This window comes from Vigna unguiculata, chromosome 3 (assembly GCF_004118075.2).
Source record: "Vigna unguiculata cultivar IT97K-499-35 chromosome 3, ASM411807v1, whole genome shotgun sequence".
Lineage (NCBI taxonomy): Eukaryota > Viridiplantae > Streptophyta > Magnoliopsida > Fabales > Fabaceae > Vigna > Vigna unguiculata.
Window position 1 is genome coordinate 3,680,621 of NC_040281.1, and position 27,414 is coordinate 3,708,034.

Below are 27,414 nucleotides of genomic sequence, written 5' to 3' on the forward strand. Positions count from 1 at the left end.
TCAAGTCCGTGTTTCAAGTAACTTGTTCAAATATTATCTATTAATGTCTATGATATAGTGTCAACCTAGGATTTTTTTTCAAGATTATTAAACTAAATATTATTTGTCTTTCTTAAAAGAATGTTTTGAAAAAAAAAATTAAGTCATAAAAGAATAAAATTACAAAATCTTAAACTAAAACTTCACTCTATCTATAAAATCTCAAAACATTGTTTTTAAATTCTACAAAATATTTAGCCAAAATGAAAATAATGTCTTACAGAAAACAAAAAATAGAAAATAACCCCAAAATTATTTGGGCGGAGATATTAAAAAGGTTAGGAAGTGGAAATGAGAACGAGGAGGAGCAGGAGTGCCACCAACCACAACTGCTCGGTAGTAAGTTTTGGATTCCGAACCTCTTTTCTCTTTTTCATTTCAGTTTCAGAATCTCTTTTCTCAAGATTCTAGTGCTTCACTTTTCAAACATACAAGATTCCTTTTTTTTTTTTTTTCCAGATTCTTATAAACATTCAATGTTGTACCAATGTTTTTCATCCATGTTTCTACCAATTCCGCCACACTTTAATTGCCCCACTCTATTATGGGAATTTTTTAGTTTGAGATCGTGTTGAGTCTAATCTTCTTTTTATTTTCGTGCAAATTTGAGATCATTAGGTTTACAAAAAGTTAGATGAGTTGGGTCTCTAGCATTTGTAACTTTTTTGACACTGTAACTCACACAAATAAGGTTCAGTTTTCTACCCCTCAAAAATGGAGGTTAACATGTCTAGTTACCTACAATATATAGAAATGATGTTGCTCGGTAATAGTGGGACACATTACTCCAACTGTTTGATGGTGTGTTTGACTGTTTGTTGGACAGTTAACTCACTTAAATTGGTGGGTTGGTGTTAAACTCTGTTTCTAACAAGGATAGAACTACACACTGATCTGTCTTTGTTGACTTTCAGAGACCAATTACATAGATGGAAGAAGAGGGCAAAATAACAAAAGGAAAATATGCTGCTGATATTTCCTCCATAAGAGAAGCACATGACCGAATCAAATCATTGGTTCATAAAACTCCGCTTCTGTCCTCCACCTCGCTGAATGTTTTGTCAGGAAGACAGCTCTACTTTAAGTGTGAATGTTTACAAAAGGGGTGAGGAGTGGATCTTTTATGAATTGCACAGAATTTAGGATACTGTTTTTTTGTCTCGTTCTTTTTCGGAGTTATTGATGTACTTTACAATCCCTCATAATTTTGTACAAGTGAAGAAGAAAAAATGATGACATACTTTCTCTTATATTCCATGACCATCAGGGGAGCTTTTAAATTTAGAGGTGCCTGCAATGCTGTGTTCTCTCTCAACGATGAAGATGCTTCTAAAGGGGTTGTAACACACAGCAGGTTTGATAGTAAATCTAGATTTCTTTTTTCTAATCAGAGTCTGTCAAGCTCTTCTGATCGTGTTTTACAAAATCAGTGGAAACCATGCTGCAGCATTGGCTTTGGCCGCTAAACTACGGGGGATCCCTTCATATATTGTTGTTCCAAAAAATGCCCCAACTTGCAAAATTGAGAATGTAAAGCGGTATGGTGGTCAGATTGTCTGGTCTGAGGCCTATGTTCAATCCAGGGAAGAAGTTGCAAACAAAGTGTGGCAAGAAACTGGTGCTATCTTTATACACCCGTATAATGATGGACGCATATTAAGGTACAAGTACAATGTTGATGATTGTATAATTTTTTTCTGTCTAGATGCCCTTCCATTCAACTCTTTTGGGGGATAAACTGGGGGTGTACCTGTACCCATTCTTTTCATAGCAATTTACCAATTAGATCATGTAGCATTTGGCCAATTTTTTCCCAGTTCTTAAAAGTAGAAGCTCCTTCAATTGGCATCTCTGTGTTGAAGGTTTTTTTTTCTTCTCTTCTTTCAATTTTCGCTTCTCTAAAATCGTGTTTGAACTTTGAACTAGCTTATTCTTTTTAAAGAAATCCGAAAAAAATCTGGGCCAAATGCAACCTAACTGCTGCTTTATGCTTTATTTGTTTCTACTGGCCTAGCTATAATTCATTGACACTTGAGCATCTCTTCTGATACTCTTTTGTCATTATTTTTATTTCTCACCTCACTTCTGAATGATTGCTAAGCTGTAAGAAAAATCCATGATATTATGTCACTTTTTGTTCTATTCAACATAAGAAACTTGACATGCTATAGGAACGTGTGACTTGCACACAATTGTACTTTTAACATATTGGATTGTTCTTGCAGTGGCCAGGGTACCATATCCTTGGAGATTCTGGAGCAAGCCCCACATATAGATACGCTAGTGGTACCCATAAGTGGTTTGTTCACTTTTTTGCAGTCAATGTCAACCAAATGCTGTTAAATTTTCATTAATTTGAGCATCTGCTTCTTGGTTTGTCAACTAATGAAAATGCAGGTGGTGGTTTGATATCTGGAATAGCATTGGCTGCCAAGTCCATCAACCCTGCTATTCGTATTTTAGCTGCTGAACCTAAAGGAGCTGATGATGCCGCCCAATCTAAAGCAGCTGGGAGGATAATAAGATTGCCTGAGACAGATACTATAGCTGACGGTCTTCGAGCATTTCTTGGAGATTTCACATGGTAAAATGTTCTTTAGTAATTAAGATAGTAAACTGAAAATAAAGTTTTGGCTCCTTTTTTGTTCTCAGTCATAGATTTTCTTCAATTTAGTATTATTTTACAGAGGAATTCTCTTGATTTGTCGTGCTTGTTAATGCACCATGTTATGATGGAACAGGCCTGTAGTACGAGATCTTGTTGAGGACATTATAACTGTTGAAGACAGTGAAATAATCAAAGCTATGAAACTGTGTTTTGAAATTCTTAAGGTTGTTGTAGAACCAAGTGGAGCAATTGGCCTTGCTGCTGTTCTATCCGATACCTTCCAGAATAATCCTTCTTGGAAGGAATGCAACCACATAGGAATAGTACTTTCAGGAGGCAACGTTGATCTGGCTGTGCTTTGGGATTCTTTGAAGAAAGAAAAATGACCTCTACTTTGCTTATGTTATGGAGACCTTCATTGCTCTAAATGAGTGTAAAAGCCATCTAGTTTTTATGGACAAGTCTTTTTCATTGCTTCAGGTTAACTTGTTGGGATTGAAATTCTGATTTTGTGAAGAATAATTTAAAGAGTCCTTCATTGGGAAGAGTATTCAATTGAGATTTCAGAAGACTTTTTACATAAAAAAATAATGTGGATTTTAAACGATTTTGTACAAAGGTAATGATTTTATTTTATTTTATTTCAAAGGAACTTTATTGTTAGAATTTTGTAGTTTGGGTTTGAAGGATTTTATGATATTACAAGAATTTAAGAGATTTCATATATTTTAAAAAATAAATCATAATTACTTTTCATCTTTATTTTCTTTTTGGAGGAATGCATTTTTACTTAATATTTTATTCTTCAAAATTACATGAATAAAAATGTGTTTTAGTGGTAGATAGTGTTGATATTAGAGTAAACTATCAAAGATACAAACATTTGATATTAGACTAGTAAGTTATTATTAAAATAAGAAATAATTCTATTATTTGCTATACATGGTCTTAAGTATAGAATTTTAAAGATTGGATGAGAGAAAAAAATGCATAGAATTAGGGTACAATTTTAAATATCATTCTTCTACCTTTTTATATCTTTTTGTGAAAGAAAAACTCAAGGAGTTCAAGTTATCTTGTGTACCTTATTTTGGACGAGTTTACGCATAAGCATTCCTGCAAGAGATAAAAAAAAATGTAAAATTCTCTCATAGAGAGTCTGTTTAATTTTTTAATTTATATTTAAGTTAGTCTTAACTCATGGAAAGTTGATCTCATTGTTTTCATATTTTTTTTCCCAAAATTTTATGGAAAAAGTCATTTAAATAGACTCCTAAATTACTTTCATGTTTAATAAGAATTTCCTAACACCCTAATACATTCCAACATTCTAATTCTTTCCCGATTAAAGTGTGCAATTGAGTTAAAATACTAGAAGAAATTAAAAGGAAAGGTCAAATAAAGAATTTGGTCAATTAATTTAAATTCTGTCAAGGGATATGGATTGATTTCATCAATTGATTTTAGGATTTTTTTTTTTTTACATTACTAGAATCTGTGATTTCCCATTTGCCGTTAACAAAAAATTGAAACAATACATAGATAGAATACAGAAGAAAGAAACTAACGTGAAAAGATAAAAATAAACCTGTGGCGGAAGAAAAAAATTGCAACAAATTTTATCCATTAATTTCTCCCTCAAGTTCTAATTTTCAGATGCTATTTCTAAAAGTTGCACCTCTCGTTGTGCAAAATAAAAGGCTCTTTGTTCGTTATTTTCTCTGCATACTAGTCATTGGGTCTATCGTTCTCATTTTCCAATCTCCATTGCTCAAATCACTTTCCTTTCATTCACATTTCGCAGGGCGCTTCTTTCTCATTGCTGGCAAAATGGTATGCATTCTTTGTCCCCTCTTTCTCTATTTTGCACACTTGTTCACAATGTTTTGTTCATAATCTTCGAGATAAATACCCTTTTCTTACCTTTTCATCTTTTGAAAAATAAATAAATATGGGCTATAACCTTTGGATGCACCGTCTTAAAAGAGAAACACTATTAGTATTGTATATAGTATTTGCACGTACCCACATTAAATTCAAGTTTTTCTTCATGTCTGGTGTGATTCTAAGAAGCTGTTAGTTATAGTTTTTCGTTCAAAACGGGATCTTTTGCCTCTTGGTTAAAATGATGTGTTATCATCATACCCTGTGACTGTTACCCAAAGATGATAGCTAGAAAGCAATTTTGCCACCTAGCTTTTCATCTGTGAATGTTATGGAAGTTGCATTGCTTTTCAAAATTCAATCTTTTTATTTTCCATCTGAGGATGAAGAACGAATAACAATCATTGAATCTAAAATTCGGGACATGAAATTTTGGGGTAGGCAAATGCAGCGTCCGGAATGGCTGTGCATGATGATTGCAAACTGAAGTTTCAAGAGCTTAAATCAAAGAGGAATTACAGGTATGTTGTGTTTAAAATTGAAGAACAGCAAGTGGTGGTTGAGAAATTAGGGGGCCCCACGGCAAGTTATGAGGACTTTATGGCCTGTTTTCCACCAAATGAATGTCGTTATGCTGTCTATGATTTTGACTTCACAACTAATGAGAACTGCCAGAAAAGCAAGATCTTCTTCATTGCATGGTACTCAATTTATATACAATTTGCCTTTGATTTCATAGTTCTGGCTGAACAAGATGTGAAGTTACAATGTAGTGTGTATACAATTGCATGATTCATTTTGTGGAGAAACAAATTATGTATATCATTGCAGATTAAGACAATATCTTCAACACTTTGTGTGCAGGTCACCAGATTCCTCAGCTGTGAGGATGAAGATGGTGTACGCAAGTTCTAAGGATAGATTCAAGAGGGAATTGGATGGCATTCAAGTTGATATGCAAGCAACTGATCCAAGTGAGATGAGCTTGGACCTTGTTAAAGCACGAGCCATGTAATTGGCCTTCTTCATCATTGTTATTATCTCTTATAAGTTATGGATTAATTCCCAACTATTCTGCAACCTTGGGAGCCATCTTTCTTTGCCTATTATAGCTTGGATTCAACAGCAATCACAAATCCAAAATGACATGCATATGCATCATTCTTCCGTGTACTCGATCCTTGTTCAGTTTTCTAGCGATCTTGGATTTCTGGCTTCTTTGAAAAGCCATGTGTAGTGGTGGGTTCAAGATCAGTAGCATGCATTTATTATATATCTTAAGTAGGTTCGTTATTCTCATACCGACCACTTGGTTTTTCACTTGATGAAGCTGGTTTTTGTGCAGAAGCTACTGAAGAATGATGGCACTGATATGTGTCTCATGTTTCTCCTTTTTTGTTAACTATTATGTTTCTTCATTTTCTTTCTCTCTTGTTTCGATTCGAAGTACTATAATCGAATAGTACGATACAGATAATGATGATATACATATCTTTTAATTTCCTGCTGTATATATCATCTTCTCACGTGTTAGATGACAGAAATTACTTTATATATGACTGTTGAATGCTAAAAAATCAGAACTAACAGTGATCATATACCATGAAAACGATAAAATTATTTAAAGTAATAAATGTGTATAAGTTTATGGTTAACATTATTGATATAAACTTAGAGTTTTTTAATTTTTATTCATGTGATAGTGAAACCTGCATCCTAATGTTACTATCCCTGAAAAGAAGTTGCACTAACAACACCAGCTTGATCACTGAATTTGGTCTAAAAAAGTTTGAAAAATAATGAATCTATTTATGATATTGAAGACTAAAGCACTCAACAATCCTTAATCTTCACTATTTCTCTATGCAATTAAATCACAAAATCTATCCAAAAAACTATCTCTAATAATTTCATTTTTTTTCGTATATATTAACACGTTTTAATAAATAAGAGGTTAAATAAGTACATCAATGTAATACAATGATAATTACAATCATTTACATCTTCTCTATAATTTGGTTGGTTAGATTTAGAAGATTTTTTTGAAAACCTAAAATTTAATTTTTAAAATTCAATGGTCTAATTTATTTTATGTGATAGATTTTGATCGATAATTTTAAGAAAAAACTAAAATAAAATATTCAAACGAAACATAATTTTAATATCTGATTCTTAGGTAAAGTTAATAAATTCATTATCTATCATTCACAGTAGTATGAACGAGTTTATATAATTATACCACTTTTACTTTATATATAAACAAGTTACGTGGGTGTACCCCTTTAATTATTGACAACACACTAATTACTAACTTTGGTCTAAAAAACGTTTTGAAAAATAATTAACCAATTAGCGATAAATAAGATCGAAAAACCATCTCTATTTTCATCCCAAATAAAATAAGACATTTATTTTTTTGTTACAAACATAGGAAAGATAATTATAATTTTTGTTAATATTTTCTTATTGAGGTTGTATATATGACATTGCATCACAAAGTAGAAAAATAAAATTAATATATATATATATATATATATATATATATATATATATATATATATATTTCTATAGTCATTTTCCTTTCTTTTAAATTTTAAATTAATATTTATAGTAATGCATTTTTAAAAAGATGTTTTAACCACTTTTTTTTTCAATTTCTTTTACTTACATATTTCCAAATTGGATATGGTAAAAGAAAAATAAATATATGATAAGGCATTTAATAATTAGAATATAAAATCAAAATAAATTGTCATATTAAAGACTTATAACATATATTATAAGTAAAAATTTTAGTAATATTTAGGAAAATATTTAAGATTATAAGGTTAACAAATTAATTTTAAATATTCTTATATTTTTATATAAACTAACAGAGTTGAAGCTTTTAAATAAAAATAAATAAACTGTTAATTTAATAAAAACAGTGCACCCTTCCTCTGTTCTAGCTTCTAGGGTTTTGAGATCAAAATACACTCACCCCTTGTCTAGAGCGCGCCTCTCTCTTTCTCTGCATCGCCATGGAAGAACCTCCAACTTCAGTTCCGGCGACAGCGTCATGCTGGAGCAACGTGGTGAAGAAGCAGCCACCTCCACCACCGCAGCACAACGTTCCAGTATTGGTGGAAACCACCGAATCCTCCAATGCCATCGCCGTAGCCGTTGTGGACGCCAACGCAGTCATCGAATCCGGCGAAAAGCTCCACGGCCTCGCCGACAAGTTCATCTCCATCCCTGAAGTTATGCAGGAAATCCGTGACCCCGTTTCCCGCCACAAACTCTCTTTCCTCCCCTTCTCCATTCAAACCATGGAGCCCTCCCCGGAATCCATCAATAAAGGTATTCGTAATTTTACCTAACCTTGAACTTTAAATCCTGCTTGTTAATTACTATACTGTTTCATGTTTCTTATTTTTTGCTTCAAATTATGTGTTAGAAATTTGGAATTCTAATGTAAATATTCTTTTTGTAGTTGTCAAATTTGCTAGGGCTACTGGTGATCTACAAACTCTATCTGATGTTGATATCAAGCTCATTGCTCTGACTTACACGTTGGAGGCTCAGATTCATGGGACCAAACATCTCAGGGATGCCCCTCCCCCTGTGCAAACGTTGAATGTGAAGAGGTTGCCTGAGAAGGACATGCCGGGGTGGGGTTCTAATGTGCCTAATTTGAAAGAGTGGGAGGCGTTGGAACAGGCGGAAGACTCTATGAATTCCAATTCGAAAATCCTTCCTTTGCAGGATCTGAACTTGAACATTGTTTCTCCTGATGATCACACTGTGGACGGTTCTGTGGAGAGGACGAGTGAAGCTGATTCGGGGATTCAGGATGGCGGTGAGGATGGGTTTACGAAGCCTAGGAGATTCACGCCTAAGAAAAAGGAGATAAAAATTGAGGGAAAAACAATGGTGGCTGATGGAATCGATGCGTCGCAGGGCGAGTTTGATGACAATGCTGGTGATTGGATGCCGGCTGTCAGTCGGAGTACTCACAGGAGATACTTGAGAAGGAAAGCTAGACGTGAGTATAATGAGTCGATATCCAGTACTCAAGATGAACAAGATTTGGAAGGAAAGGATGATAACGTTGGTGGGGATGTTGGTGTTTTAAATCAGCAAGTTCATGAAAGGGATCCTCAACAAGTTGAAAATGCTGTGTCTGAGAATAATCAGGTGGTAAAAGAGAACAAAGACAATGAAAGTATATATGAGATTCTCCAGCAAATGAGACTGGAGGAAGGTTCTCTTGAAGTTCTTGATGAGGAAAATAAACCAAGTTTATCTTCCGAAGAACTCCAGTCATACAATACTGGATTGGTGGCAACAGTACCTGATGGCAATGCAGATGTGGTCACTAAATCACGTGACAGTGAGATAAATACAGTTGATAGCCAATCAAATCACTTGGAAATTGCAAGTCAGACCAGTGAAGCTGCTGACTTTTCATATGCTGATGATGATGGTAGTGAGCAAAGTTGGATGGTTAGATCTTTGTCTGAATCAAGTGTAGCATGTATAACCGGTGACTTTGCAATGCAAAATGTTCTTCTCCAAATGGGTTTGCGCTTGCGGGCACCCGGAGGAACACAAATACACCAGCTGCACAGGTAATTTTAAGTAGCTTCAACAATATTGGATTACCTATCTTTGCTACGTGAAAGAAAAATTCAAATGCATATTCAACCTAGATGTTTTATTCTACATTTTGTTACATTATAATTATATAATGACATGTGTTTAATATTTCTAATCTATATATTTTCATTCTACACAGTATGCAGCGTGATAGCAAAATTTTAATGTGTTCTTATCTTTTAATCATTTCCATTCCAGATGGATACTCAAGTGTCATGCCTGTTACACTGTGACTGCTGAGATTGGTAGAATTTTCTGTCCAAAGTGTGGGAATGGTGGCACACTAAGGAAGGTTGCTGTCACAGTTAATGAAAATGGAATAGTAGTTGCAGCCCGCCGACCACGAGTTACATTACGTGGCACAAAGGTGAGTAGTGTGTTTGTTCAATTTTCCCGTGTCTTTCAGTTTGCTTGTCTTTTTCAATAGAAAAAGGTGTGCTGTGGCAGACATTTGGTGCACTAGTTTGGAGTTATTTGTGTCTTGAATGTTGAAACCTTAACTAGGTAACTTGATTCATCGGTGACTTGAGTAATAAATAATAGGTTTGGAATAAGAGTATGATGCATATGATACCTTTCCTGTGGATATGTAAGACTTAATAGGAAATTTTATCCCACATATTCTGGTTGATAGATGTTGATTTTAGTGTGTAGAATAATGTTTGTCAAGAATCATTCTATAAGTTACTGGCAATGCCATTCACATGATGATATGTTTAGAATCCTTGATACACACATTTATTCCTTTATGACTTTTACCTGACTTGATGTGCAGTTTTCATTACCTTTACCCCAAGGTGGAAGGGATGCAGCTACAAAGAACCCCATTCTCCGTGAAGACCAACTTCCTCAAAGGGTACTTTATCCTAAAACGAAGAAGAAAACCAGCAAACAGGTTGTGTGTATTTTTGTGTATTTAACTACTTATATATCTAATTGATTAATGTCCCATGGGAATAATGTCGTATTCTTTCATTTTTGTCCCCCAGTCAAATTAATTTCACATTAACCTGAACTTACTTAATGACCCTTTATAGGATGATGACTTTTTTACACCAGATAGTGTCTTCAGCCACCACACAGATAAGAAAGCTCCTTTCCAGCCTCCTATAAGGAAAGCAATGGCAGTTTTCGGTGGAAGGAGAAATCCAAATGACAATCACTACTCACGCTCCAAGCATAAATAGTGGATCTCGCCAATTTTGACTGATTTTATCTCCTAAATTTTGTTTTTATTGCTCGATTTTGAAAGTTAGTTGAAAATTTGTTGGGTTATGAAAAACATATCTAAGTGGGTCTCATTGTTTCTACATATCTAGCTGTCTATGATCTAGTTTAGCTGTCATGAGAATGAATGCTGAAAGAGTGAATGAATTAATTCCATGAGAATGGATGCTGAAAGAGTGAATTAATTAATTCCATGAGAATGGATTTCAGTTTTGCATCGTTTGTGTGGTACAACAGCAGTTTTTGGTTTTCATTTGTGAATGTCGTATGAGTTTTCGATTGTGTATCGAAATAAATGCATTCTCATTTAGATCTATTGTTATTTTAAATACAAAAATGAGTTGCATGTACATGTATCATAGATGTTATATTTTATGTAAGAGAAATTCGCTAAGCATAATACATATATGTACAGTATAAATCGATTGTCTTTAATCTTTTAATTTCCAAGCTAGTGTTTTTAGTGCAACAGTGTGATATTTTAACTCTTAAAATATTTAGAATGATATTATTTATGTTCACACGAATTTAATAAACAAAGTAGTGATTTTAGGTATTGAAAAAACCACAATATACAAAATGTTCAATAGAAGTAAATCAATATGACATACCCATTTTATGAAATTAAAAATAATAATTCTGTATTTTATAAATAGATAGAAAGGAAGAAACTTTTCATTAAATCAATACTGTTACTTCTCGAAGTGAATATAACAAAAAGAAAACAAGTTATTTTTTTGTCGGAACAGTACATGAATTGTACATGTCTAATTTCTGGTATGCATTCAAAGTGGTCTCAACCATCCTGTCACTCAAATTAATATTGGGATGTTAATAATTTTTAGGCTCTGCCCACTGGTCCTTTTCGGAGAAACAGACGTACGATGGATCTAGACATTAAGATTCAAAGTTCCGCAGAACTGTGTCTGTCTCTAACACAATCCTTGACTCAACCGCAATATCTTATCCGGAAATGTCATGCAGTGCAGTTCAGTCTTCAAGCATCTCCAACAACCGATTTAATGCTATAGTTAAGTTGATTCTGAAATGATTGATAGTACTTTACTTAAAAAATATTTAGGTAAATTAAAATTAGAATCCTTTTAGATATAGAATTACTAGAAAGATGATTAATGTTAATACAAATGAAATTGTACAATAACAGAAGCCATGCCCTTTGGTTAATGACTTAATGTCATGCTGCTTTCTTTACAAAACGTGGCACTAAAACAAATGCTCCACTGACAGTGGAAATAATTTACATGTCTGTGGGAATGGGATTAAACAAAACAAAACTTGGCCAAGTGCACAAAGATTCCAACAGCTGCAAAGGGACATTAAAACCATACAAAAACCTTAATGATGCGTTTGATTTGAGAAACATGTTTGATCGTTGGCTCACATCAATCATGCATTACCCAGTGGCCATATAACTGTCCTTTTCTTATGTTCATATGAACATGTTTGATAGAATCATAAAAAAGAAAAGGAGAAGTAAAGACAGTTGTCCAACACATTTTTTTTCCATTCATTTATCACTTTCTACGTGTCAACCACCGCTATACAAGGTTACCTCACGATGCATTAACCCTTGCACATTCCCTTTTTTGTGAACAATCATTTACAGGTAAGATACAAAACTAAATAGATAAAAATGGAAAGTTAGAAATGCATTATGGTTATAGGTCTGCTTCAGTAGCAGTGTTTGGTGTGTGGTTAGTTGAGTATTATTGAGTGAATTATGATGAAAGGGCAAGCTCAGCCCAAGCCAGAGATGATGCCTTTAGCTCCACATTTATTGATGTGTCTATTCTGCTCTCCAACATAATGCATAATTCACGCATTGATGGACGGACAGAAGAATCAGGGCTGATGCAAAGAGTTATCACCTCACATATTGCTTTGAGGTCTTCATATCTAAAATGTTTCAACTCAGGAGCCACCACATATGACATTACTTCTGGCATTTCAAGATAGTCCCTGGCCTGCAACACATGAGTTTAACATTCAACATTTGATGCATTAAGTGATGCCATAGAAAAACCAATCAAAATTTTGGCTAAGTTTCTTACCCAATCCACCAAGTACCCTTTGTCCTTGCAGTATGGAGGTCTTCCACTGATTATCTCCAGTAGAAGTACACCAAAAGCATATATGTTTCCTTTGGGGTCGACATGGCGTGCTTCAAGGGAGTTTGGTAGAACACAAACAGGACCTTGGCTGCTAACTGAACCAGAATTTTTTTCTGATCTTTCAAGAACGGTCTTCCAACTTTCAAAATCCACCAGCTGAAATTTAAGGTTCATTGCAATCAGAAAAATAACATAAGACATAATAGGTGTATGCTAACTGACTCTCGTCCTTATTTTTCAGTGCAGTAAGATATTCAGCACAATCATAGTTATAACTTAAACTCGATGCGTGCACACACACCTTAGGTGAAAAATCTTCTGTGAGGTAAACAGCATTGGAATTCAATTCTGAGATGGTGAATGGTGGCTCAATTTCATTGTGCAAATACTTGAGTCCACGTGCAATGCCAATGATAATTTTCATTCGCCGTGTCCATGACAACTGGCACCCTTCTCCATCTGCATTTATGATTTCATTCATGTTTTAAGGAACTGAAACAAAAAGACTAGTACACGAGCAAGAACTGTGACTTACAACAATGCAGGTGATCATAAAGTGTTCCGTTTGATGCATATTCAAAAACCAGCATCCTCGTAAATGGACTGCTCTCTCTACAATAGCCTAGCAGTTTTCCTGCGTTATCATGATCTAACCTTGCCAAGTCTGCCACCTGAATTGCATCAAGAGCAGAAAAATTTAATGAGTAATTTCATCATTTGTCTCTCAATTCTTGCTCACTGTAAGCATGACATGTTAAGAAGTGAATTTTAAGTCTAATTCAACCTCATAAAACCAGTTTATAAGATTAAGTTTGCATCCACTTATATATTATGATTTGACCTTATCAATGTGAGACTTCCAACATGAGTGTTTCATTTCATTTACCTCTCTTTGAAAATAGAGCTCAAGGTATCCCGTCCAATTTTCTTCCTTGATGCAGAGGGAAATTACAGCAATCTCGGGTCCACCTTTCATCGTACCCTTGTACACCACACTATCTGGTGAGGACCCAATTATGTTGCTGAAGTCTTCACAGGCCACTTCAAGATCCTGTCTGCTATACCTTGTCACATCCTTCAACATCTCCGAGTCTGCTCATTGATAGAGTTAAATGTTCAAAACATCTATACAAAAACATCAGTAGTAAACACATAACAGAAAGCAAAGAAACCAAACCTATATGTATTGCCAAATAATCTTTTCCGCTTCCAGATTTTTTCCAAGGTATAATGATAGATGATTTGTTGTTACACCTTTGAATTGCAGTGAGAATACCAATAACAAAGAGAGAACCAACCATGGTTCCCGTCACTATTTCTAGAGCCAAAAGCCAAGCAGGTTTCGATGTTTCTTTATGCTTGGTTACATGCTTGTTAGCAGATTCGGACTTTGGGTTCACTACTGGACCGCTTTGGGCCGGTGAAGCACCTGCTATTCAGTAACAATTTCATTATTTGATGTAAAACAAACAAGAACAGATATAGTACAAAGGATCAAATGCATATGCGATTCACAAAAGTTTGTATTATCCATTATTTCGAAGTAGTTACAATCCTAATCATGTGTTCAAGTTGAGATGCAAAAAATATTATGTCATACATACCGCATTGCACCAAAGTCCTCTGTTTTATGTCTTTGATATGGAAACAATTTCCTTGAAAGCTTGATCTGCATGATGGAGTTCATCTTTTCTAAGAAAGGAGGTTTGACTAAAATGCAACTTAACAAGAAGATCAATAGAGTAGTACCTCGGAAGATACTTCAAGCATTTGGGTATGCTGCCAACGAAAAAGTTATATGAAAAATCTGCTACTTTTAACTGAGATGAACGACAGAAGCCAGTTAAATTTACACCTGAGGCATACCTGAATAGGAATAATGAGTCAGATTGAGATCCAAGTTTTAATGCTGCAACGTATCCATAAACAAACTACACTGGTTTTTCAAAAATATTTACTCACATCTCATGCACATTTGAAGAAAAATTTGAACTGCTACCACCAGGAAGAGATCCTTGAAGCTTATTCCTGTCCAGTTGAAGTTCTTGAAGGTATTTCAAATTTCCTAGCTCCGGAGGTAGCCTACCAGTCAACCCATTCGACTGCAGGTTTCTGCAGGAATACATGGAAATGAAAACACAAGTCCACAAAATAATTTGAGAGTCCAATTTTGGAATAAAGTCCTTTTACATTTTCATAAGTTGGGTCGAATTTCCAATCTCCGGAGGAATTGGTCCAGATAACTGATTCATTCCCAAATCCAACACCTTAAGAGATTTCAACATGCCCAATTCTTTAGGTATTATTCCAATGAGATTGTTGCCATGTAAGATCCTGCAGCGATAAGAACCAAAAATTAGTCACAGCCATGATATTGAAGTACTATAAGTCATGGTAATAACACCGAATCACCAAGGTTTGGAGAATGATGTAAGGATTGCAGAAACAAGGAACATACAGTTCTTGTATGTAGGTGATTTTCCCAAATTCTGGAGCAAGAAACCCCCTCAACGAAGCCCCTGATATGTTACTGCAAAAAATGAATCCACTCTGTCGTTTTAGGAATGTGCTAGCTCAGGAAAGTATGCCATTAATTAAACATCTCAGTCATGGTTCATGAAGCACGTCACATTGCAAGAAATGAACTACATGTTATAATGGATCCATGGTATCTTACAGCTTGATGACATGATCTCGCGTTCCAGTGCAAGAAACACCATTCCAGCCACAAGGATCTGACTCCAGAGTATTCCAGTTGGACAAAGCCTTATGTGGATCTTCATAAACAGCTTCTTTGAATCTTCTAAGTGCCCAAACTGAGAAAAAAAAAATCTACAACTCAAAAATATATTAAAAAAGAACAGAGTAAATGCTTCATTATTGTGAATGTATACTGTAGTTAGCCAAGACAAGAATGCAAACCAATTAATCGATCTTGAAACTTTCAAGTTCACACAAGAACCAGAAATGGTAAATTTTGCTACGTGATCCCAACAGAAGTCAACACAAGCAAAAACTCGAGATCTGAGAGAGAAAGTGAGTTCTCAGCCATAACTCTTACCTTCATTTGAAGGCACCCTGACAGAAGCCACAAAAGAGAGCACGGAAACCAAACCAAGCAACAACAGTAAAGTACACAACTTCATGTTCTTCTCCCAAAATTTTCTACACTATGTTGCTTCTGCTTCTTCTTCTCCCTCGTTCGTTAGCCACCGCCAAGGTGGTCTTCCCAACAAAAGTATAACTCAGCAAAAAAGAATATGAAACTGAATTTCCCAGAACATGCAGGGATTTATACCCAAAAAAGAAAAAGATACAAACTTGGCCAAGTTGAGAAGTTCAGAAAATGCACACTGCTGATAGAGTTTTAAATGGTGGATTTGAGAGGTGTGAGGAAGAGGGTGACACTGACACTGGACTATACTAAAGTCTGAAGACAACCCAGAAGAGGATGAAACTTGGATTCAAAGAGAGTTTATCCAAGTTTGGATTTTGATGGCACTGAGTGAGGCCGATGGAAAAAAAAAGGACCTTTTTATTTTGAATTATGTTAAAAATGGCGGTTTGTGGATATCTTTAAGGTAAAAATTATTTTGTTTTTGTGTATTGTGTTCTTGGGACTTGGACTGTGCATCTGTCTTTCAAAATGAAAGCTATATGCAGTGATTAGTGTTTGCCATAGAGAGGTCCTGATTGCTATGTACGTCTTCTATGTCGTCACACACGAGAACTTGGTATCGTTAAATCCAGATTCTCCTTCAATTAAACCACTATTATCACTTCAATTTATCGCTTTCTTCTCTCTCAAACACTATTAATACTTTTATGTATATTCAATCTCTTAAATGAGAATGCCAATTCAAATAAGTTTCACACGCAGTTCAAAAATATACCAGGATGTTTCTTAAAAGAAACATTTTTCTAAGGATAAAAGTAAAAAGAAAAAAATGATAATTCTACATATAAATAGAAAGTTAAATAATTAGGAATCTTGAAGTAAAACAACCCATTAGTTAATTCCTGTTATACTTCTGTAAAAACAAAAAAAGACATATACAAATATATGGAAACAATATTCAAATATGTATTTGAAGTAAAAATAAAAATGGCGTTAGTTTGTTGTTTTGTGGTCCAAGTTCTTGAGTAATGAGAATAGATATAACGATTTATTGTAACAAATAAATAATAAAGACAAAAATGACATGAACTGACTTTTCGCACAACATAAATTTACTCCCCATACCCATTTTTAAATCTCCCATTCTCTAATTAATAAAAACAAGTATTAATGAGTAGAGTGTACGTTTTATTTTATGAAAAACAAGCAGAAACAATAAAGATGTTTTTTTAATAATTACTCTCATGTTTGTATACATTTAAAGAAATTACTCTATAAGCATTCCTGACATTAAAAGAAAAAATATAAAAAATTTACCGATTAAAATTAGTTTTAAATAAGTTAAAAATAAAAAAATAAAAAATTGTATGAAAATTTTAATGCACAACATAATTTTTAATTTATAAAAAAAGTTTTTTTTTCTCATGTAAATGAGTGAAGAAAATGATAATTTCAAAGTAAATCATTTGTAATTTCCACCCATATTCAAAGTTATAAATTCTATCAATTTCTTTAAAAAAAAATTATTTTTTTCCATTAAGTAGTCAATGTCACGAATGAACCACGACCGCGAAAAGTCAATTTTAATAAATAATTTTCATTAAGAATATTACTACTAAGCAAATCAATGATTTAAATTGTATGGTCGATGTTTAGTTAGGTGATATATATGATAAGCAAAAGTGCTTTTTGAAAAAGCAACGAAATGCTTCGAAAATTCCACGTTCACAGTTGTTCTCCATCTAAATCCATTATTAAACCTAATGTCACGCGTCAAACTATATTTTTAGTCTTTCATTACATAACAACTCCTTCCCCTACCCTACATTTTTTTTTTCTTTTCTTTCTAATTTCTGTTTTTTTTATCAACAATAAACCAATCAACTAAATTTTCTAACATAAATTTATCAACCATCAACCATGTTACTAAATAGTTCATAGCAATAACACAATTAACTAAAACAAAATCAAAATCAATATTATTGATAATTAAGAAGAATATATAATTGTTTTATGTCATTAATGTATATTATTTTGAATTTGAAAGTTATCGATGAAGTAGTAAAAAGTAGGTATTTTATTTTGTTGAGAAAAGAAGAAGTGGTTGGTGTTTCTATTTGAACAACTTAGGTATATATACATAGAGAAAGAAAAGTAATGTTGATACATAAAGGGCAAGGTTACTAAATAAGAAGAGCACTTGATTTGATTTTGACATATTGTATTAATGGTGGTAAGAAAAAGACAAATGAAGATATTGTTTAAGTTGAAGGGCCCCGAAGAACAGTGCTTCCAAGCAAGATCCTCTTTAAAGAGTTGAGTACATTTAAAGGAAGGAACCTAATTAATAATAATCATCTTCAACCAGATTGCACCTTCAAAACCCAGTTAAGCTGTGCCAGAACACCAAATGAAACAACTCAAGATGCATTCCATGCTGGACATGTAGTTTCTTAATTAACAATAATGTTTTATATATAATGTTTTCTGGTTTCTGGTTTAGGTTTTGTGGAAGTTGCAGCATCCTCACACATCCATGTTGGAGGAAGCATTCCTTTCACCTGGCATGGAGAATCCCCCCATGTGCATGCTTTTCATCAGGGCCCCCACATGCTTTTTCCTTCTTCTTTTTTTTTTTCTTTTCAAAATACTCTCTCTTCCACACCAAACACAAATTCCTCAAGTACTTCACTTTCCCTCTTCTTTGTTACCTTTCTTCATTTGGTTACCATAGTCCTATCAATATCTTCTTTACCATTTTTTTTCCTCTATTTGCTTTCGTGCCATAGAAGAAATTTTCAAGCTTCCTAGAAGGTGTCTCCTTAATGAAAATAAAGGAGAATAATCAGTAGAAAATCAAGCGCGATATTCAATTATGATAGGACAATTGATGTTACATAAAACAATATTTTTCTCAACAATTGTCTTTCAAAAAAATCTCATACTTGGATTGTGACTCAGTCCAGTTTAGCTGATCTTTATCATAGAACAATTATGCAATCCGCAATACCTTAATATTATAGTTAATTAAGATTAGAGATAAAGTATAAATTTATATTTCAAATAGAATGAAAAATATTATATGTAAAAAATTCATAAATATATTTTTTTTAAAGTTTTAGATTAAAGATAATGTTATATATATATATATATATATATATATGACTCAAATCTCGTGATTATTAAAATTTTATTGAAATTTTATGATAAATCTCTTCGAAAAGTACATAGTAGTATTCAAATTGAAAATTTGTTAATATTTGATCGAGAAGAAATATATAAATATGGAAAGAACTCACTTTACATTTTGCTTTAAACTTCTAAACTTATTAATAACTAAAATAAAAACAAGTTTAAGTTGTTGTAGATATAAAAAATATATGTTAAAAGATGTTACCATGAATCATCCTATTCATGAAAATTCGTCTTAGAAACAACTAAAAAAAAAGTTAATCTATGATAATTATCATTAAGTAAAGTAATTAATTAAAGAGAATACTCTATTTTGTAAGACATAATAATACAATTCTTGGCTATGATTCTTAATGAACAAAAGTGATGAGATTATCATGTTTCTCCGACACTAATCGAGTCAGCATAATATGTTGGGGACAGTGCTAATTAGTTCTTATTCTTATGGTGAGAGCAAATTTGCTTTGCTTTATTCCCTACCATGTTTTCTTTTTGCTAATATCCTTACAAGTTAGTTTATCTGTCCCATTCGTAATGAAAATTGATTCAAAAGCAAGTAATTGGAACTTTCGAAGTTTGGTTAAGAGTTAGACACAGGGACACATAACATTGGTTAATTTTTGGAAAGGAAGAGCACTATGAAATTAGTGACCTTAAAAGTGGCTTATGCCAATTAATTTTAGGGTTTGAAGTCAAAATTTTCTCTCTTACTTTCAAATTTTCCATTGCAGCAACTTGTTTTAAATTCAAGGAAATCACAGAAACAGAATCTTTTAGTTCATAATTACATCAAACTTCACGCTTAAGCATTCCTTGGACCTTTTCTTTTTACTTTGCAGCGCCCGAGAATTCAGGTTTCATTATAATCCATAATAGAGCATTAAAAAGAAAATGATATTTTAACTCATTTTTTATTTATTTTTAACTCATTGTTTCAATTACCATTAAATAATTTTTTCTGATTTTTTTAATGATGTAATGTGATGATCTAATAGTAATTGAAATGGTGGATTAAAAATAAGTAAAAAAAAGTGGGTTAAAGTATTATTGTTCTACTTTTAATATGTTAAAATTTAAAATTTAAAAGTTTAGAAAAATTAAATAAATTAGAAATGAATTAAGCAAACTAAATTTAAATAAATATTTTTTAAAAATCTAAACTAAAAATCTTAAAACTGAAATAATTAAATAAATAAATATTTTTAAAATATGTGTAGATTTTGAAAACTGGATTCAACTTTTTTAGGTTATTATGGAAAGGTATATTACAGAACTATGGGCTCAGTATCAACATCAGCGTCACACCACCTCCACGATAATGGGCCATCAAACTATCAAGGTTTGTTGGGCTTATTTAATGGTTCGCTTCACTATCAACCATCCAATGTTATCTACTCACGCAAATAAACCTAACAGAATTAGATCTGGATTATTTTATTTTACTAAAAAAATACTATTCAATTTTATATATATAATCATATAATTATTATATAAAGATTTAATTTACTTCTTCTATTTTGGATTTCAATATATTACTTATTTTTAATAATTACAACATTTATTAGAAAATTAAAATTTTATTTAGTTATTACCAAAAGGTTTGTATTGAGTAGAAAGAGAGAAGCACTCAGGAGAGATAAACTCTAACTCTGTTAACCATTTATTGTTGATGATATTTCACATTCTTTTATTAATTATAGAGACGAAATTGGCACATAACGAAATACAATTTTGGTAATTAATTTAAAGACAAAAAAGCATATTTAACTCGTAATAAAAAATATTTTTAATTTTTTTCTCAATATTTCATTTAAGATTTAACTGGTAGCTGCGGTGATTACATATAAAAATTACGTATATAATATTTCGTTATTATATTTGTAAGACCCACTAAACGTTACAATATTACTTTCCAATTCACATATTTTTTTAATTGAGGTTACTTCTATTTTGCTTTTGTTCGTAATATCATCATTAGTAATCTGATTCTGGAGGTTGTATATATTTTCTTAAATGGGCCAACATTGGAGTCCATCGTCTATCTGGGCCCAAGTCAAGCGAAGCATAAATTTTTAGACCTTACAACAAGTGAACAAACAAAAATTTAAGAATAATTAAACTTGATCGAGTTTTTACTAAAAATATTATTAAATTTTTATCACTCGTTTATAATAAATATAATTTACGAAAAAAAATGAATTTATATGATAACGGACAAATAAATGGTAAGAGAGAAAAAAAGTATAAGACAAAATATATAATACAATTGAGTCAAACTTTTAATTTTTCTTTTCCAAAATAGTTTTCTAAAAGCATGATAAACATTTTCTTATTATTCTAATATGAAAAAGATGTTAGAACTTAGAATTTTCTAAATTGTGGTATGAAAATATAAAATCTTTCACATGTAGTGATTGTTCATAAAACACATAATATATTATCATAGCTACTAAAACTCGTACATGTCCATCCCAATTAATGTATATGATATGATAAGTGTTAGAAGTATGATTGTTGTACAAAATATTAATGCACGTATTCTAAGTATGATAACGTACGTATCATCATCTAAATTTATTAATAAGCACAAGTTAGGTATTTGTGAGTTGTTTCTTTCTTTTCTTGAATAGGTAGTTTAGAATAAAAAAGGAAATAAGTAATAGATTTCAAACTAAAATGTGTAAATGATTTTACTTTTTTGTTGCCAAGGTGGTCTTAGCTATCAAATTCGAAACAAAGTTATGAAATATAATTAACATCGAAGAAAAAATAATTGAAAAAAAGACAAAAAAAAAACCATTATAAAATATTCTCACCTCTTTGTTTTATTTTATTTTAAAATGTGCGCATTTAATGGCTTACGCGTTTACAAAAATATAAAATTAAATATTATTACAAACAAATAATACAACATAAAATAATATAATTATTAACTTTTAAATATGAACTTGCCCTCGATATGTTTTAAGAGGTTTGTGGTCTTTTAACCATGCTTGATGCATCCAATTAATTAAACTAACTTTTAATTTGTTTTTCATTTCACCAATAAAATTATTCAGTAAAAAACTTAATAATTAACTATTAATTTTGTATTTCGTTTTTTCTCTCGTATATTTTACTAGTTTAGTACTTTTTCCACCTCTTATTTTTTCTTATTATTTTTACGTAATCCTTTAGCCATTTTAACACACTTTCTTACGTTTTAATTTTAATAAAATATTTAATCTTTAATAATTAATTTATAATTACTTAAAAGTATATTTAAAGATATAATTTCTTATAATTATATTTTAGCAACACAAAAGTAAGACATATAAAATTATGCATGTATTTGAAATGTGTTACTACTCATTACTTTCCACAAAATTAATTTAATCGAATGGAGTATGTTGGCTTAGGAATAAAACTAGTAACATAAGCTTTAAGCTAATTTATCAATTAATAGACGAGGATAATTGATTTCTTACTCTAAAATAAAATAAAATAAAAAAATGATAATTTTTTAGGGAAAAAAATGTGATTCCTAAAGACAATAAATACCGTATCAACCATGTCAATAATATTAAACGAATTAAATTCTATGCTTAAATGTGGTAGATGACTAAACAAATTAATTAATATTTGGCCCTCTCTAACTTCTATGGCAAGGCAATGGTATTTTTCACATCCACAAATATTGAACAAGATTATTTATATACTGATGTTTTATTTTGAGAACAAATTCCCATATTATTTATTCTCTTAAATTCATTTATTTAGACAATCTAGTTTATGGAAATGGTATTTCATTTTGTAATTAGCAAATCCAGTTTATGAGTAAGACACAGAATTCAAATGTGTTTTGAAGTAGTCAAATACAAAGAGCACAATTGATTGATTAGTTTTCTTTTCTAATATAGTATAGGAACTTCTTCTTTTTTCTAGTACTTTGGTACGATGTTCCATCCCACTTCGTAAAACATAAAGTTTCGATGAAAACGTGTTAAATGAGAGACCAAGTATATATCAGCAGACCCGGTTATATATTAAAAGACCAAAATTACATAACATTTTTTTGTCCACTTTCATCTTCTCTTGATATATATATGATCCAATTTTTGTTTTTTTCTTACCAACTTAATTAATCCTTATCGTATGATTTGGCATATAATTGCCTTTTAAGGCTGCGTGATAAAAATAATGTCTATTACTGTTGGCTTGCCAAATTAAACCATGGAACAATGAAATGTTTATCAATATTAATACACCTATTTTTTTCACAACTATAATGTAAGTATGAAGTATTCGGTCATTTTGAAAATTCCATAGTTGATTATTTAAGGGTGGTGATACACAAACACCCATTTTTCTTCTTCTCAAACTCCATCCAACACCAATAAAATAACAACTCTGTGTTGAAATATAAAATGTTTTAGGATAAACAAGAAAAGAAGAAAGTATTATTTTTTTTAATTGGGGTACGGAAAAATGAAGAAAGGTACATGAAATTTTTTCCTATTTTTAACGAAATATTACTAAAAAAATTAAATTATTTATTTATTTATCCTAATTGGTGTAATTAATGCATGGTGTTTGTTCATGTATATCTCTTGACAGGAAGAGAGTTTAATTTGTTGTTTGCTTCTACCACCATGTTATTATATATATACACACACACAAAGACAGTTTCTTTCATCCATAGTGATATCCTTAAAATTTTGCTGAGGTTTCTATATCGCTTGGCTATTACTGTTTCTCTGTTTGTCTTTTGTGGAACTGCACTTGAAGACAACAATTAGCCAAAAGTTTATAAAAGCATCAAAGGTATGTGCATAGATAGATGATTCAAGATATATATATATATATATATATACTATAATACTATATTACCTGTCTGAATTCATGTCAGTGTCGTTGCCACCTAATATGGCCTGAGCTTGAAATCTGCAGCATATGATTTTCGACAGAAATTTTATTTCAATTAATTCATTTGTTAACAATACATTACATATAAAGACATATTTTGATTGATTCGGTCCAATATGTTTCTGTAGATACAAAACTCTATTAATTACATGCTTCAGAAGGGAGACATATCACATGTGCCTGTTTTATGGTTTATGTATTGAGTATGACTTGTGCAAACAATACGCATTTAAACCAATCGCATTAATGAACAAAAAAGGACATCCTGAAAACGAAATAATAATTATAGTATCAATTCCATACTAATCCTCATCAAATTTTGTCACAAAAAGGTGGAAATTACCCCTTAGATAAACTTCACAAATCATCATTAGTGTAGGAAGAATTTTGTCTTGCTATATATTTTATGAGAACTCAACATAGAGACATAACTTAGATATCCAATTTGCATAAGAAATTTATATATTTAATAAATATAACTAATCAGTGAAGTTAAGTTTGTATTTATTTTTATATTTTTGGGCATATTCATTTTATTTCTAATTAATTTAGGATTTTTAAGAGAACTTTTCATATTAAAATATATACATCTCGAATTAGGACTCAATATTAATAGATTCGATATCACGTGACATAATAGGCTCAACAACCAATACATTCAATTATGATAAAATTCGAATGATTTTGATACTATATTAATGAACATTAAGTCTAATTCAACCTTACAAAATCAGTTTGTAAGACGAAATTTGTATCGACTTATACATTATAAATTCATTTTAATTCTAATTCATGTTAGATTTCCAATAATATTACTTTTATATTAAAATTTTAAGACAGAAAATTTAATGTTTAAAACTTTAAATTTAAGATATATATATATATATATATATATATATATATATATATATATATATATATATATATATATATATATAACAGAAAATAATTTTTTTAGTTAATATATAAGTGCTATTCCAGGCTTGATAATATAATGATGCCTTAGAAAAAGTCAAACCCTTTCCTCCGACACCCTTTATACCTCCATGAACTTGCGTTGACGAAGCCAATTCAGGGTATAATGGTTATGATGAAAGCAATGGGTTTTGGTTCAGTGCTAATAATAATGATAATAATGCATATTATGTTTACCTAATGACACCCATTTAGCTCCCAAAGTAAAAAGAGGAGGAGTGGATAATCATTAATTATACTGTAGCCGATAAGCATACAATAAAAAATGATTTATCCCCTGTTTTCGTGACATCAACTGCCACAGCCGTCCCATTTTTTAACAGATAACTACACAACCAATGTCTGCACTATAATCACATCAAGGACCACCCATTCTATATATATAATTGGAAACGAACTACGTTCATTTCAAAACCCATTTTTAGTTTTTAATCCTATCTATAACTGTCCTCCCTCTAAGTTTTCAGCTATTGCCACGAACTTGAAAACCTTTCTGATAAGTGCATGCTTACTTAATTCTACTTAATACTTTTCAAATGAAAGTCAGAACACATCAAATAAACTAACTCATCTGCATCGTCCCTGCTCTATTATAAAATTCACTGTGTTTTCCACGCCCAATCCAATGCCTTAAACGTGCTTTAATGGAATATCACCACTCTCCATTTCCTTATGTTCTTTCTTTATGTTCCTTTCTATAACGTTTCTTCCTTTAGCTAACTCCACTTTACCCAATTTGTCAACCAATTGCTTTCATTTAAACTCAGGAAAAATGGTGCATTGCCTGCATAAATGATAGTGAGGGAGGGTTACCTTTTTACACGTCAATGCTTTTGGTCAAGAATCAAAGAATATTCTTTGAAAACATGTATTTAATGAATATTTGCTTATGATAGTGCTTATAAAAAAAGTTATCAAATGTTTGATAAAAATGTATATCAGTAAGCTAATGCTTATTTTTTTAAGCAATAAAACGCATGGCAGTGTTTCTGACACACATTCGCTTTTTGTAAAAATCTTGGTGAGTAGTTCAGAAGAATGTGAGTGAGAGGAATGGAAAAGCTTTTCAACTTTATGTAGTACAATCATGACAAATAAGCTTCGTGCTTTCATATGTGTTTTATGATACTGTTCCGTTTTCCATTAGATTAAATTTAATCCTAGAAAGGTGGATTAGTGCTTGATCCACATATAGTATGATTATAACAGCCAAAAACAAAGACATAAACAATAAATAATGAGATGAAATTGACAGGGTTAATTAATCCGGGGTTTAATCCTCGTCATTATTTTTTTTTTTGCAGTTATTGATTAACTAATTAGAAGTTCTTCTACCAGTGGTGCTGTATATATTAAATAGAATTATCTCCAAAAGGTGGTTCAAAGAAAGTGCCAACTAGGTAGGGTCGGGTAGGCATATAAATAAGTTGCTCAAGACCATTCCCTTATTCCACACCTTCACACAACAACACAAGTTTGTGTTTTTCTCTCAATCAAACACTGCAAAATGGCTAAGGTTTACCCTCAGTTACCCACTTCTCCTCAGAATCAGTGTCTCACATCCAAAAGAGAAACCTACACTCTATGGTTGAAATCACTCGTCTTCCACTCCAATGGATGCACTGTCTATGACTCAAATGGTGACATCGTTTACAGAGTTGACAACTATGACAGAAAGGGTAGAAGAGAAGTTAATCTCATGGATCTACGAGGCAAAGTTCTCTGCACCATAAAGAAGGTACAAATCACTCCCATTGTTGGTATTTTTGGCCTCCTAGGTTATTGTATCAGATTTTGATGACTAACCTTTTCCTTTGAACTGTGCTTTTGCAGAGATTACTAGCTCTTGGATGTTGGGAAGGACACAGATGCATCAGTTCAGATTTTGGCACCCAGGAACAACCATGGTTCCAAGTAAAAAGATGTAACCAAATGATGAAAGGGAAAGTAGCTTGCCAAATTTCTGTGGGGTGCCAGAAATACAGCATAGTAAGAATCAGTGGCAAAGCAGAAGCATTTAGGATCGTGAACATTGATGGACAAATTGTTGCCGAGGTAATTAATTAATACATGATTTTCCTAATCACATATCAATTACTTAAACTTGAAACTGGTATTGATGTTCCTTTTGATAATTATGCAGGCAAAGCAGAAACACTCACCCTCAGGTGTTGTACTGAGCAACGATGTTCTAACGTTGGATTTGGCTGCTGGCACAGATCATTCTCTCATAATGGCTTTAATCACAGTATATGGGTTGATATGCGGTATAATGTAAAAAGAGAAAGTTGCTTCAGTTTGAGATACACACAATTCATCGGAGACTGATTTTGCTTGGCCTTTGTGACTGATCTAATGTTATTCCAAGTTCACTTTGTAAATTTTCTGAGTGACAAGTTTTGTAATCAGAATTATTTTCTTAGTTTGTATAGATATAGTATATGTATATGTATACATATATTGTTTACAGAGGAAACACGAAATACAATTTGTTGTACACTGGATGTTTGGAATTTGACCAAATGTTGTGTTTTTACTATTACTGGTACTATTAACATTAATTTATGTATAAAGTATTGGAGCTAACGATAATAATAATAGAGTCGATAAGGTAGAGAAACTCACGCATCTCCACAAATGCGCCAACCACTAATTTGTGGGAATTGAATGAAGCCCACACGAAAAAGAGAAATGGG

The 27,414-nt window shown here is 32.0% G+C and overlaps 5 protein-coding genes across 7 annotated transcripts; 4 read left to right on the top strand and 1 right to left on the bottom strand.

Annotated features, from left to right (window-relative positions):
* Positions 1-266: 266 nt before the first annotated feature.
* On the top strand, positions 267-3,202 carry LOC114176096 (serine racemase). Of its 3 annotated transcripts, none has more exons than XM_028061021.1 (7): positions 267-378; positions 954-1,144; positions 1,307-1,393; positions 1,470-1,700; positions 2,265-2,338; positions 2,437-2,623; positions 2,781-3,202. In XM_028061021.1, the coding sequence occupies exons 2-7, from the start codon at positions 969-971 to the stop codon at positions 3,031-3,033; spliced, it is 1,008 nt and encodes a 335-aa protein (XP_027916822.1). In that variant the 5' UTR covers positions 267-378; positions 954-968; the 3' UTR covers positions 3,034-3,202. The 3 variants fall into 3 exon arrangements, with proteins under 3 accessions (XP_027916822.1, XP_027916823.1, XP_027916824.1); XM_028061022.1 differs by having other exon boundaries at positions 357-375; XM_028061023.1 differs by lacking the exon at positions 267-378 and adding an exon at positions 864-882.
* Positions 3,203-4,360: 1,158 nt separating this feature from the next.
* On the top strand, positions 4,361-6,045 carry LOC114179491 (actin-depolymerizing factor 7-like). Its single transcript, XM_028065846.1, has 3 exons — positions 4,361-4,480; positions 4,973-5,232; positions 5,396-6,045. The coding sequence occupies exons 1-3, from the start codon at positions 4,478-4,480 to the stop codon at positions 5,544-5,546; spliced, it is 414 nt and encodes a 137-aa protein (XP_027921647.1). The 5' UTR covers positions 4,361-4,477; the 3' UTR covers positions 5,547-6,045.
* Positions 6,046-7,461: 1,416 nt separating this feature from the next.
* Positions 7,462-10,615, top strand: LOC114178592 (RNA-binding protein NOB1). Its single transcript, XM_028064594.1, has 5 exons — positions 7,462-7,870; positions 8,004-9,141; positions 9,368-9,536; positions 9,945-10,064; positions 10,207-10,615. Exons 1-5 carry the CDS (start codon positions 7,552-7,554, stop codon positions 10,354-10,356), a joined length of 1,896 nt encoding a protein of 631 aa, XP_027920395.1. The 5' UTR covers positions 7,462-7,551; the 3' UTR covers positions 10,357-10,615.
* A 1,285-nt stretch (positions 10,616-11,900) lies between these two features.
* Positions 11,901-16,268, bottom strand: LOC114179712 (probable LRR receptor-like serine/threonine-protein kinase At1g63430). The gene is made up of 13 exons (XM_028066132.1): positions 15,590-16,268; positions 15,206-15,344; positions 14,987-15,058; positions 14,719-14,862; positions 14,491-14,640; positions 14,278-14,394; positions 14,133-14,197; positions 13,706-13,960; positions 13,415-13,620; positions 13,064-13,199; positions 12,830-12,987; positions 12,469-12,684; positions 11,901-12,381 (listed from the first exon to the last, which is right to left on the bottom strand). Exons 1-13 carry the CDS (start codon positions 15,672-15,674, stop codon positions 12,136-12,138), a joined length of 1,989 nt encoding a protein of 662 aa, XP_027921933.1. The 5' UTR covers positions 15,675-16,268; the 3' UTR covers positions 11,901-12,135.
* A 9,850-nt stretch (positions 16,269-26,118) lies between these two features.
* Positions 26,119-27,257, top strand: LOC114177101 (protein LURP-one-related 4). Its single transcript, XM_028062346.1, has 3 exons — positions 26,119-26,456; positions 26,552-26,773; positions 26,862-27,257. Exons 1-3 carry the CDS (start codon positions 26,226-26,228, stop codon positions 26,994-26,996), a joined length of 588 nt encoding a protein of 195 aa, XP_027918147.1. The 5' UTR covers positions 26,119-26,225; the 3' UTR covers positions 26,997-27,257.
* The last annotated feature ends 157 nt before the right edge of the window (positions 27,258-27,414 follow it).

Excerpts from the sequence above, each read along its gene's own strand:
- LOC114179491 (XM_028065846.1), top strand. Across the intron at positions 5,233-5,395 it reads AAGATCTTCTTCATTGCATG|GTCACCAGATTCCTCAGCTG; the intron begins GTACTCAATTTA and ends CTTTGTGTGCAG.
- LOC114177101 (XM_028062346.1), top strand. The coding sequence starts at position 26,226 with ATGGCTAAGGTTTACCCTCAGTTACCCACTTCTCCTCAGAATCAGTGT. Across the intron at positions 26,457-26,551 it reads TTCTCTGCACCATAAAGAAG|AGATTACTAGCTCTTGGATG; the intron begins GTACAAATCACT and ends GTGCTTTTGCAG. Across the intron at positions 26,774-26,861 it reads ATGGACAAATTGTTGCCGAG|GCAAAGCAGAAACACTCACC; the intron begins GTAATTAATTAA and ends ATAATTATGCAG.
- LOC114178592 (XM_028064594.1), top strand. The coding sequence starts at position 7,552 with ATGGAAGAACCTCCAACTTCAGTTCCGGCGACAGCGTCATGCTGGAGC. Across the intron at positions 7,871-8,003 it reads CCCGGAATCCATCAATAAAG|TTGTCAAATTTGCTAGGGCT; the intron begins GTATTCGTAATT and ends TTCTTTTTGTAG. Across the intron at positions 9,142-9,367 it reads CAAATACACCAGCTGCACAG|ATGGATACTCAAGTGTCATG; the intron begins GTAATTTTAAGT and ends TTTCCATTCCAG.
- LOC114176096 (XM_028061021.1), top strand. The coding sequence starts at position 969 with ATGGAAGAAGAGGGCAAAATAACAAAAGGAAAATATGCTGCTGATATT. Across the intron at positions 1,145-1,306 it reads TGTGAATGTTTACAAAAGGG|GGGAGCTTTTAAATTTAGAG; the intron begins GTGAGGAGTGGA and ends CATGACCATCAG. Across the intron at positions 2,339-2,436 it reads GCTAGTGGTACCCATAAGTG|GTGGTGGTTTGATATCTGGA; the intron begins GTTTGTTCACTT and ends ATGAAAATGCAG.
- LOC114179712 (XM_028066132.1), bottom strand. The coding sequence starts at position 15,674 with ATGAAGTTGTGTACTTTACTGTTGTTGCTTGGTTTGGTTTCCGTGCTC. Across the intron at positions 15,345-15,589 it reads CAGGGTGCCTTCAAATGAAG|TTTGGGCACTTAGAAGATTC; the intron begins GTAAGAGTTATG and ends TTTTTTTCTCAG. Across the intron at positions 14,641-14,718 it reads TCGACCCAACTTATGAAAAT|AAACCTGCAGTCGAATGGGT; the intron begins GTAAAAGGACTT and ends GTATTCCTGCAG.